Source organism: Nomia melanderi, chromosome 2 (genome assembly GCF_051020985.1).
Source record: "Nomia melanderi isolate GNS246 chromosome 2, iyNomMela1, whole genome shotgun sequence".
Lineage (NCBI taxonomy): Eukaryota > Metazoa > Arthropoda > Insecta > Hymenoptera > Halictidae > Nomia > Nomia melanderi.
The window spans coordinates 29036570-29049073 of record NC_135000.1 but is presented as its reverse complement, the minus strand read 5'-3'; the positions used below and the strand labels follow the sequence as shown (position 1 = coordinate 29049073).

The window sequence follows — 12504 nt, the reverse complement described above, 5'->3', positions numbered from 1 at the left end:
TCCCTTGCGAAAATATCGGAGTGCACCCTTCAACGTTATAATACAATTCCTATCGTATTGTAACAAAGTTTGCGTACCGTTAAATTAATTCTCTATAGGCTCGTGCGACTTTGAAGTCACACATCGATATACCGGGTTAAATTGGATTATTTAATTTTTTGTCGCAAAATGACGAATGACATTAAACAATTAATCGACTGAAGCTTTTGTACACAGGCGTTTACATTCAACGTCATTGTAACTTGAAAGTTGCAAAATATATTCGTTTCAATAGAATTATTAAAACTATTGGATACATTGTTAATTTGTGTTAGTATGTTGACATTTATTTATTTCATACTGTATAAATTTTGTTATAATCGTGAAACAAAATTCGGCCCATTCAATAATTTCTCAAGGGAACATCTTGTCGATGGATATCGAATATCAATCGGTATCAATCGATGCATATCAAACGGTAATCCAATTAGACAATAATATCGGTATTAAATGAATCAAACTAAAACATCAATATTCATTTTACATTGCTTATTTGGAATTGACGACAGAAATAGTAGGACGATCAAGATGAATGAACTTTTAATATCCAGATAACGCAATCATCTAAATCATCGAATCCTAACGTCAAGCTCTTAGATAATAATATCGGTATTAAATGAATCAAACTAAAACATCAATATTCATTTTACATTGCTTATTTGGAATTGACGACACAAATAGTAGGACGATCAAGATGAATGAACTTTTAATATCCAGATAACGCAATCATCTAAATCATCGAGTCTCAACGTTAATCTCTGACGAATAGAACAGTTCTACCGCTTAATAAATGAAATTCTACACCGTTTACTGAATGGAATCCCATCATCATTCACTGCTAAGGGTTAACGTCCAGGTAACGCAATCGACTAAATCATCGAGTCCTAACGACACTCTGACGAATGGAACAGTTCTACCACGTAATAAACGAAATTCTACGTCGTTTACTGAATGGAATCCCATCGTCATTCACCACGGTGGCTCTAGAGTCTATAGACGAAGCTACTTGGTCCACGAGGCCGCTAGATCGGACGCGAGAGGTGTCGGGAACGCGTCCGGAGACGGCAATCCAGCCATTGATGTTGGATAAGTGGACATTGCTCCTCAATGACTCGCGTCACTGCTAAGACCGTGTCCCTAGCAGATGCTAAGCTGTGCTACAGGACTCGGAGACGTGTTCCTGGTGCGCGACGCAGCGTCGAGACGCTGTACGCCTTTACAGTCGCGCGCAGCGATTAATAGATGACAACGACCTAATGGAAGGGCTAATTACAAGGCTCCGGAAGAGGAAATAGTTTATTTCTCGAGAACAGTTAGTGGATCTGAAAAGGAACAAGACATTTTTGCTGGGGATAAGATTGAAAGGAAGGGAAAGAATCGTTTCAAAGTAATTACTGTTGTTAGAGGAGTAATATCCTTTAGAATCGTTAACCCTTTGCCTCGGAGGATTCTTAGACGCATTGAAAGTCTTTTCTGTGGCAAGTTGAATTAGGTAAATGTTGAATAATAGGAAAGAAGACTATTACTGATATGTGTTTAGACGGTTATTTCAGAAATTCGTCTGATTTATCAGCTTTCCTGGGATTAGAATTTTTTAAGATACTCAAGTGGTTAGTAGATCCGTTTAAACAGACTGCTACATCACTTGAGTATCCTAAGAAATTCTAATTCTAAGAAATTCTAATCCTAAGAAATTCTAATCCTAAGAAATCTAATAAATCAGCTGAATTTCTTGGAATACTCAAGTGATTAGTAGATCCATTCAAACAGACTGCTACATTACTCGAGTACCCTAAGAAATTCATCTGATTTATCAACTTTCTTAAGATTAGAATTTCTTAGGATTAGAATTTCTTAGGATTAGAATTTCTTAGGATTAGAATTTCTTAGGATTAGAATTTCTGAGGATTAGAATTTCTGAGGATTAGAATTTCTTAGGATTAGAATTTCTTAGGATACTCAAGTGATGTAGCAGTCCATTTAAATGGATCTACTAATCACTTGAGTATCCTAAGAAATTCTAATCCTAAGAAATTCTAATCCTGAGAAATTCTAGTCCTAAGAAATTCTAATCCTAAGAAATTCTAATCTTAAGAAAGTTGATAAATCAGATGAATTTCTTAGGGTACTCGAGTGATGTAGCAGTCTGTTTAAATGGATCTACTAACCACATGAGTATCCTAAGAAATTCTAATCCTAAGAAAGTTGATAATTTCGATTCATCAGCTTCCATTGTTTCCCGCCGAACTTTCCTAATTCCTATCACCAATTACTTTCCACTCACCGATTTACTTCATCGATACGGTTACACGTCTCCAATCGAAACAATAACTCCGCAAACCATAAAGATACGCTCTCAACCCTGTAGTCGCGCCGACAGACATCGAGTCAACCGATTCTCCGTGTCCCAATAGTTTGGGAAGGGTTAACGGGCAGTTCTCGAACGCAGGGGGGTATCCTCGCGTCGTCTGCAGCCGGTCGGATCGACGGGCTCGCAAAATAGACCGGAAAATGGCAGCCGTTACGTAACGGCGGGGCTGTTCGGGGCAATCGCGCGAAGTGGAACGCGACGATGGGCGAGCGGGCGCGGGGCGGAAAGCCTTTTGAATGACCCTCGCTCATAATTATTTCGTAGTTCCAGCTTCAGCCGGATCTTTAAGTGCACGCTTAAATGGAACGATGCATCCAACGGTCTCGCGCTTGTTCCGCAGCTCGTTGCCGGAAGTTCCGTCGCCTGGCTGCACGCTTCGCATGCTGGCGAACGATTTTTCAGCGCCGCTCGCGCTTTCCCTCGTTCCTCGCTGTTGCTTTTCTCTCGCGCCGACATTTTGATCAGTACACGTGACAGTCCGACAGCGAGCAGGTGCGTTGAATTTTTTGGAACTGTCACGTGAGATAAATATTGATGGAGCACGCTTGTGGAGCAGACTTTAAGGTTTAACGAGGTAGGATGCTGGAAGATTCTCTGCTGCGAAGTTGCTGCTGCAATGGAATTAACATTACGGGCATTTATTCTACAGTTTATTCTATTGTTTTAGAAGTTGATGTTCGTTGATTTAGATTTTGGAAATTGTAGAGGTAGAAATAGAGAATCGGGATTCGTATTCGTGTAATTGGATCAACGAAAACCGATTGGAACATTTAACAAATATTGACGCGTTCCGTAAACCTAGTGTTAAAGTCAGTAGAACTACCGGGAATTGGTTTCGATTCTTGTTTCGCGGTCATGACTTAGAACTAGTGATTTCAATGATTGTGAACTAGAAGCATTGGATATTCGGAATGAGGTTGATAAGAAAGTTTCACTATACTATAAGGAATGTCTGAAAATATAGAATAGTTTACAAGTTCTATAGGGATTATATGTTAACCCTTTGAACTCTGTAGGCTCCAATATTGCACCAGGAATGATATTAGATATTTTAATGAATCTTTAAACCACCCTATAATTATTAGATTTCTCACACATCCAAATTTTGTACTAAGGACAATAAAAGATACTATAAAAATTAGTTGCAGTTGCTGATTACAAAACCATCTGGAGTGTTAAGGGTTAAGAGTAGTATCCAATGCTTGGTAGTTCTAATGATAGAATGAAACCTTTGATTTCATGAAATAGTGAACAAATCTTCATTATTTATTAAATGCTCCAGTTCTAGTGTTAAAATTGAACCTTGATTTCATGAAACAGTGAATAAATATTCAAATAAAAATACAAACGTTAACCTCGCTCGAGTTGAAGGATTGTCTAAGTAAATACAGTCCTTAGAAGTTAGTTTCCGTTTCTATAGAATACAACAAAGTGTCGGTGCAACGTTGCAAGCATGAAAACGCAGCGATTCGACGGCGCAGGGAGTCGCAACGGCGACGAAGGGTCGTTCGTTCGCGTCAGGACTCGCCGCGCGATCGGCGAACGTCCTCGCTTTACCGCGCTCCCAACGATTCGGAATGCTATTCTGCTTCTCGCCAAGTTTTGTCACTTATTAGAGATATTAGCGTAGTCACGTATTTAACTTGGACAGTCGTGGGCGTTGATTGTTAGCCTCTCGAACTTTGCCCGAGGTATTCCGCCGCGCCGTTTCCCTCGAACTCGGGGGGATAGCCATTGTTCTGGCTCCCGCGAACGAGAATAGACGCGAGGAGCCGATGAAAGAGCATAAAAATATCGTTTCTGTGACAATAGTTCTTGCCGTCCCTCTCGCGCCGGAGACAAGTAGGTGATTCGATCTATTCCGAGGGTGGTTATTAATACGAGCACGTAAAAATACGGCTGCCCTTCTGTGGATCGCGATCTATATCGGCTACGATCGATCGGACGACTAGTCGCGATTTTTGTCTTCGCGGAGGTGTAAACTCGATGCTGCAGCTTTTGCGCTGATGCTACACAGTTCTAGGAACATCCATTGCTCCATATAAGAAATATTTTAACGTATTGGACGTTTCGAATTTGTTGTTATTACGCTTGCTTTGGAAAGAGAACTTTGACTTTAGAAATGTAGCATTGCAAATTTTGATGAAGAAAGATGTCACGAGACAATAGGTAGTATGTTATCATTATTAGGAGGAAAGGTAGAATTGTTTGAAATTATTTTTTAAGCTTTAGGTAAAGTAAGGTTACTCGTGGCAAAAGGTAGGAATACAGAGAAATTTTTTCTGTACTTGCTACTAGTATTAGTTAGTCTATTAGTATCTCTACTTTTTATTAATTATCGTTACTATATTCTACGAATTACCATATTCTGCCAACTAGTGTCACTATATTCTACTAATTATCATCACCACATTCCACCAATTACCATTACTATATCCCACCAATTACCATATTCCACCAACTACTATCACTATATTCTACTAATTGTCATCACTACATTCCACCAATTACCATTACCACATTCTACCAACTGATACCTCTATATCCCACCAATTACCGTATTTCACGAACTACTATCACTATGTTCTACCAATTATCGTTACTATATCCCACCAATTACGATCACCACATTCTACCAACTGCTACCACCGTATCCCACCAATTACCATATTCTACCAACTACTATCACCATCTTCTACTCATTACCATTACTACATTCCACTAATTATCGTTACTATATCCCACCAATTACCATTAGCACATTCTACCAACTCCTACCACCATATCCCCCCAATTACCATCACTACATTCTACCAACTGCCACCACCATATCCCCCCAATTACCAATTACCAATCATTACCACATTCCACAACCAACCATCCCCACACCCATAACCGCAAACAAACAATCGCATCGCTGTCACTCTCTTGACAATCTTCGAACAACTCGCGAGCAATGCCCACGACTTATCACAGCCGATCAGTGCCGTAGACCGGTTAGCATAGAAGGTAAAGCGACCCGTAACCTCCGCCGTTGACCCAGTCTCATTAACCTGGTAACTCTGCTGCTGTTCAGGCAAAGTGGACGAGAAAGCGACGCAACTGCACGCGATAGCCTCGCTGAAGGTGCTGCTGGACGCGACCAGGCCGCACAACGGCGCGGCGACGTCGACCGCCGCCCAATACTCCGGCGCCGCGTCCAGGGAGACCACTCTGCAGCTGCAGCAGGGCTCACAGGGCACCACTACGACCACCACCACGACGACAACCACCGCCGGCACCACCGCTGGCATCCAGGAACTTCCCAACGGCGGCATCGCCGCCGGCCTCGACGCCGGCCTCGAATCGGTAATTGTCGGATTCGACGAATGCCTACGCACCCCTGTCCCCCGGGCCCCATTCGCTGCGGTTCCATTTGGAAGCCGCGGTTTCCGGGATCATCCTGCTTCCCTCGTTCGTCGAAACCCCGGGGTTCGATGATTTTTCCTTGGTCACTGTGTCACGTTGCTGGCGCGTTGCGTTCTTGGAGGATGTATGGATTCGGAGCCTTGCAGGTCTGATGCCTGGTTTTAGGGGATTGTGCTGGTGATGTGGGATGTTGGGAATATTAGGATGCTGATGAAGGTACTAGGTACTTTGGATTTTTGTGGGGACTTTTTTGTTGACACTATGTACTGATTGGTTGTGTCCTTTATGGTCCTCAGAATTTGACAACCTTGTAACGACTGGTTGCTGGTTTTAGGGGATTGCGCTGGTGCTGTGGAAATATTAGGAATATTAGGATACTGATGAAGATCCTAGGTACTTTGAATTTTCCTGTGGACCCTATGTACTGATTGGTTGTGTCCTTGGTGGCCCTCAGAATTTGAGAACCTTGTAGCGACTGGTTGCTGGTTTTAGGGGATTGTGCTAATCATATGGAGTGTTGGGAAGATTGGGATGTTGATGGAGGTTCTAGGTACATTGGAGTTTTCAACTGGGCACTGTGTATTAGTTGTGTCCTTGGTGGTCCTTAAAATTTGGGCGTCTCGCAGCGTGATGGCTGGTTTTAGGGGATTGTGCTGGCGATATGGAAATATTAAGAATATTAGGATGCTGGTGAAGGTACTAGGTACTTTGTATTTTCCTGCTGGTTGACTTTTCTGTGGACACTAGGTACTGATTGGTTGTGTCCTTGGTGGTCCTCAGAATTTGAGAACCTTGTAGCATCTGGTTGCTAGTTTTAGGGGATTGTGCTGATGTGGGGTGTTGATGAAGGTTCTAGATACTTTGGATTTGTCTATTAGTTGATTTTTCTTTGGGCACTGTGTACTGATTGGTTGTATCTCTACTGGTCCTTGAAACTAGAGAGCCTTACAGTGTCTGATGGCTAGTTTTGAGAGATTATGCTGGCCATCGTAATTTTCGTTAGTCTACCCGATGTCCGAACATAAACAGATGCCGCAGGGGTAAAATTTTCGTTGATCCGCCGCTGGCTACCTCCTCTTCTCCATCGACGAATCACTTCGATGGACCCTCACAATCCATTTACCTGAAGAATGCTCGAGGAAAAGCTTCCTAGCAGCAAGAAGAGTCGAGTGAACTTCACGGTACTCTAACCGAACGAACTGATTAAAAGGACACGAAGCAATTTATCTGATTCGTTCAGCTTTTACCGGTAGTCCCATCTTTCATTCTTCCTGATCGAGGTACAGTATATTCCTCGAATTCCCGTTCAACCTAGAACCCCTCTAAATCTTAAGCCCTTCTAACATCTAATCTTTCCTTCTCATTAATCAAACCACTGCCATTGTTCCTGGTAGCTTCCAAGTCCCCTATATTCTTGGATTAAAGATCACTCCGAATTCGATATTTTTATCCAGGGACAAGCTTTAATGTCCTCATCTTCGTAGATCCTAGATCTTTCTAGAAACCTAACCTTTGCTTTTAACCTGATGACCAACGAAGACCTACAACCATATAACCTCCCTTGAAATTAACCACTGTCATCGCAGTTCTAATCAAATCTTCCTCTACGTTCATCAGTTAAAGTAAATTTCAAATTTGACATTTTTACTCGAAGACTTTATTGTCCTCATCTTCCTAAACCCTAGCTCTTCCTGGAAACTTAACCTTTCCCTGTCATGATGATCTGCTGCAATCATGCTGTAGTGTCCATCGTAGGAAATTCGTTCTGCCGCTATCGCTGCAGTTAACTTTAAAGCATCCAGGTCTGCCGGCGATAAGCGAGGTGCCCCCTTCTTGTTGTTAAATCTCTCAAGGCCTCTAATCAGCCGACTCGAACAAAGCTACCCGCCGCGAGGCCGGGAGTTAGCGCTTTTCAGCTGCGAAAGGTCAAGGAGTAACGCGCTGCTCAGACCGCCGCTCAACTATTCGAGTGGTGTCAAGGCGTAATGGTTCAAAGAGCACGGCGCACCTTCACCAGCCCTCGGTGCGTTCGCGAGTCACGCCGGCATAATGAAAAATAATCAAAAAATGGTCATTTCTCGTCCCATTTAGCAGGGAAGTTCGTTTGACGCGTTCGCTGCCGAACAAACGCTCGTCGAGGCTCCTGTACAATCAAAACCATTTTCTTAACACTGAAACCAGCAGTCCAATTGACTTTTCCACGTTTGTAGAAACTCTTTGAGTGCATCTACCGAGATTAATTTACAATTGTGTTTACATACTGAACCCATTTCTTTGGTCACTTCTCGAATCCTGTTATTTTTTCTATAATTGAAACGGAAGAGATCTGGAATATCTTATTTGACGTAACTCCAATGTCAATGAAGTCTAATTCTAGTTTCCACTTTTGTAGAAACTCGAGAAACTCTTAGAGTGCATCTACTGAGATTAATTAATTTGCAATTATGTTCACGTACTGAATCCATTTCTTTGGTAACTTCTCGAATCCTGTTATCTTTTCTATAATTCTGAAATTCAGAAATCTGGAATAGCTTATTTTGACGTAACACAATTGTCAGTGAAGTCTAATTCTAGTTTCGATGAAGTCTAAACTGAAAGGCCAAGATTTTTCGTAGTTTCTTTGCTTCATTGTGATCCAACGGAATTCGTTATATCTAACGAATTCATTGTTACATTCATTTTGTCAGCAAGTTCATTAATTTGGCAAAGTGTGTAGAGTATCTTGAGAAAGTGTAGGAAGTACAAGAAACATATCGTGTGAAATATGATGGGGCAGTAACGAGGACTGAGCGTTTGCCGGCAAGCCCAAAAATGCGAGCTTTCAACCCTTCTCCCTTTCAAGACTTATCGTTCGTCACGTGGGAAAGTGGACAGATTTCTCACGTCGACACTTAACCCCAGACGGAACAAATATAGACTTTCTTAGGGTGCTCCTCGAGTGGCCAGTGTAAGCGATACCTTTTGTAAGTGAAAACCACCGAAATTGCTTTTCGCTGTGGGAAAAGGGTGCGTCGCTTACAGGGACTTTGCCAGCCCAATCTTTGGCCTGCTATCACGTTACGCTGCTATACCAGAGGTACATCAGGCTGCCTATTTTATACACTTAACGGAATTCAATCAACATTAGTTTCACCTCTAAACCGTCGTTGTACACGAGAAGTTAGAGAAAAGTGTCAAACTAACCATCAAACATTTAAATCACATCCGGTTCGATCAATTTACCTTCGAACTTCCTCGAGAACTCAGAACTCTCTAACTAAATACCAACTTAATAGACGGTATCTCGCTAGAAAATATTAAGTATTTCCAGTGAGAAACTTCTGGAGTGCAAAGTGAAACAAGTAATCAGTTCTAATATAATTGAATATTTTTTTGATTGGTGGTTGGCAAAGTTGCAAAGGTAGGTTTAAGAAACGAGATGAATTATTAATGACTTATCACAGATCTTAAGTTATATCATTATTCAGTTACTCGTGTATCTCACTAGAAAATATTAAGTATTTCCAGTGAGAAACTTCTGGAGTGCAAAATGAAACAAGTAATCAGTTCTAATATAATTGAATATTCTTTTAAACGCTGTCGTGGTCAGCAAAGTTGCAAAGGTTTAACCCTTTGAACTCTGTAGACTCCAATATCGCACCAATTATAATATGAAATATTTTAATGAATCTCAAAGAAACTACCCTAAAATTATTCGATTTCTCACACATCCAAATCTTCCTCTAAGAAGGGAAATAAAAGATCGAAGAAACGTTATAGCATTCGTAATTTTCGCTAGGAATATTATAAAAATTCGTTGCAATTGCTTATAGATTACAAAACAACCTGGAGTGCTGATTAAGTAGAAACGAGACGAATTATTACCTTATCGCAGATTTTAAGTTACATCATTACTCGGTTACTCGTGTTGCCAAACATTTTTGAATTCCACATCAGTTTTCTTCTCGTAACTATTTCCGAGTAATTTGGACTCCTATTATCAGTGATTATCACGGTAGCCAACGCGTTAACCGCGTTCGCGCCACTGGCGGACTGTCGATATTGAAACACTTAGAGACTTCTGGGAGCTTTCGGCGGGCTCCAGTCGGGGATTTGCTCCCGGCGAGGCTCTCGGGCCTGGCTGCAGCGTGGCTTGGCAATTTTTCCGTGCTCGCTGATAGCCAGATTAGGGGAGCTGTGTATACCTTCCCGCCTTAACGAAGCTGGGGCATCTGTGCCGTGGAAACTGAAGCGGAGCGATGAAACGGAAGCACTTTTTCGGCACCGAATGACCGCGATTCCGCGGGACTCGGGTTTAGATCCTCCGGGAGCAGCTTCTGGCCGAAGCTTCAGGGCACAGGCTACTTTTCTGATACGTATACATTCTACTTCGTTATTTGTAGGAAGAGGAAACCAATTTCGGAGTGTTGGGGACTCGGAGGATGTATTTTGGGGAGCGCGAAAGAAGTGATACACAGTCTACTGTTTCTCGATCTAATCTTTTCAATTTCTAAATGTGCAATGAATATGCTGGTTGGTCGGCGTACGATATATATCTCTCCGCTAGTGGCGGGGGAGTGACGGACACGTGGTTAGGATTGGTTTTTCCCAAAAATTGGGAAAACCCTACTTCCCCGCCAGCGGTCCGTCGGTTGGTTCCGTTAGCCGGTCGGAAATTTCTAACGACCATAGCAGCAACAGCCCCAAGGATCGCCTCGACTTTAAATTACATGCGGGTGTAAAATTCGTAGCTATTGCCTACCTTGGGCTCGATCCACGGATTAACTAAAAACAAGCAATGGGTGCCTGGGCTTTATTGCTGCTAGGATAGGCTCGCAAAAGGGTTTTTATATCTAAACGCCTACATATTAGATGTCGATTTAACGAAAGCTTCGTGGAACTTCGAATTTTCATCATATCAGTTCTGTTCCCGTTAAGTTAACACTTTGCGGACGAACGTGATATTTTGCGATCAAGCTTTCATATACGAGGTACTAAGTCGCCAACGAATTACTTAATTACTCGAGCAGCAAGGGATAGGTACGTGGTTTCCTTTTTCTGTTACTTGTTTGCGATGTACGAAACGTTAAACGGACGAAGCCTGGTTATATATGAGATATTTAAATTAACACATTACCGGCTAATTTTCAGAAAATTCTGCGAATGGCAATTTTCACTGAGGTGAATTTATATCGCTATACATAGGAAAACTCAGATATATTGTTATGTGATATATTTTAAATAGATAATCAATTTGAATTAAAATTTATATTTTTTTTTATACCCACAGTTGATACACAGTTTTGATACACATAGTTAGAAACACATAGTTAGAAACAAGTTAGACAAGTATCAACTCAAATACATAGCACAGAGTACGGAGTAGGAAGTACGGATTACAAAGTACCAAGTAGCAATTTCGATCAAGCACATAGCACCAGAGTCAAAGTTCGCCTCCTACTCATTTCTAAGTTTTGTTCCCGATCATATGTGGTCCTTCGAACCGTACAAGTTTTATTAGTCGGCACGCCACGTGCAAAATTCAGCAAAGCTCGACCGCCATTACGGTAGCCACGAGTATCTAACAACGACGAAGTACGGTTCACTCGCGCTTTCGCGAACGACAAAGTACGGTTAGTCGCGCCGTCGCGAAAAGTAGCGAAGAACGGTACGGGTGCGCCGTCGCGAAAGGGTTAACGGCAGCCGCATTCCTGGTCCCCGCGAGCGGCCGGCAGCCGCAGCGCGTCGCCGTGAATTTCCGCGCGGACCGACAAACGAGCTACGAACAATAGCCGAAATCCCCGGATAGCGTCGCCGACGGTCCCATTCCCGAAGAGGGACGCGGACACGCGGGAATTTCGGCTCCTCCGAGTAATTTGAATTCGTTTCCCGTCACGAAGCGCCCGGCTCCCACCGCGCCGGAATTCTTCGTCCCATAGCCACGGTCGGTCCGCTGTCGTTTCGTGTCCCGGAATAACTCGGCTCGGTGTCGGAATCCGGTGTTCCTCGGTCAATTATCGCGCATCGATCGGCGCCGATCGATCCTGCGTCGTGGTTCCCGTGTTTATTCGTTACTCGCCGGCCCCAGGTACTCGGGAATATTGTATTTGCGGCCGATTCTGAGCATGATTCCGCGGGATAATGAAAACGAGCGTGGAGCGGGGAGAAGCGGGTGCGAGGGATCGTCGATGGGATCTAATTTTAACGAAATTAGTGGGGTCTGGGCTGAACGAGAGTCGACGTTGGGTGAAACCTGGTGCTTTTCGTTGTTCGGCTGCTGGGTTTCGTTACTTTGTAATCGTGAAATCGCGTGGAGAGGAATATTAGGTCGATTGACGGAAGGAATGGAGCAATGATCGTCTAGTCTGTATTCTTGCTTTACGATTTTCTGCTCATTGTCAATATTGCCAGTCACTTGGCGCAATTTGTTCAGGAAACAATGTGGAAGTATTGAAATTTACATAGAAACCAACGACAGTTGAACAATTATCGTTTCCAAATGAGTGCACCTTTGTTCGACGATACAGAAATTCGAATTTCCCTGAAAACCTGCAACATGCTCTAAGCAGCTACCATTTCAAAATAACCTACAGACCCAGCGCAACCTATACTCACGAGAAGCCTCAGAAAAATTCAAATCTACAGAAAAATCCACGACGCGATCCAAACAATTACCATTTCAAAATGAGCTACAAACCCAGCGCAAC

General features: G+C 42.7%; 1 protein-coding gene across 1 annotated transcript in view; it reads left to right on the top strand.

The window, feature by feature from the left end:
• Positions 1 to 12504, top strand: part of Nckx30C (solute carrier family 24 member Nckx30C) — a 163196-nt gene that overhangs the window by 105057 nt on the left and 45635 nt on the right. Inside the window, exon 4 of the mRNA XM_076365145.1 lies at positions 5487 to 5758. Within this exon, the coding sequence (XP_076221260.1) occupies positions 5487 to 5758 (272 nt within the window). The remainder of the gene's footprint in view (positions 1 to 5486; positions 5759 to 12504) is intronic.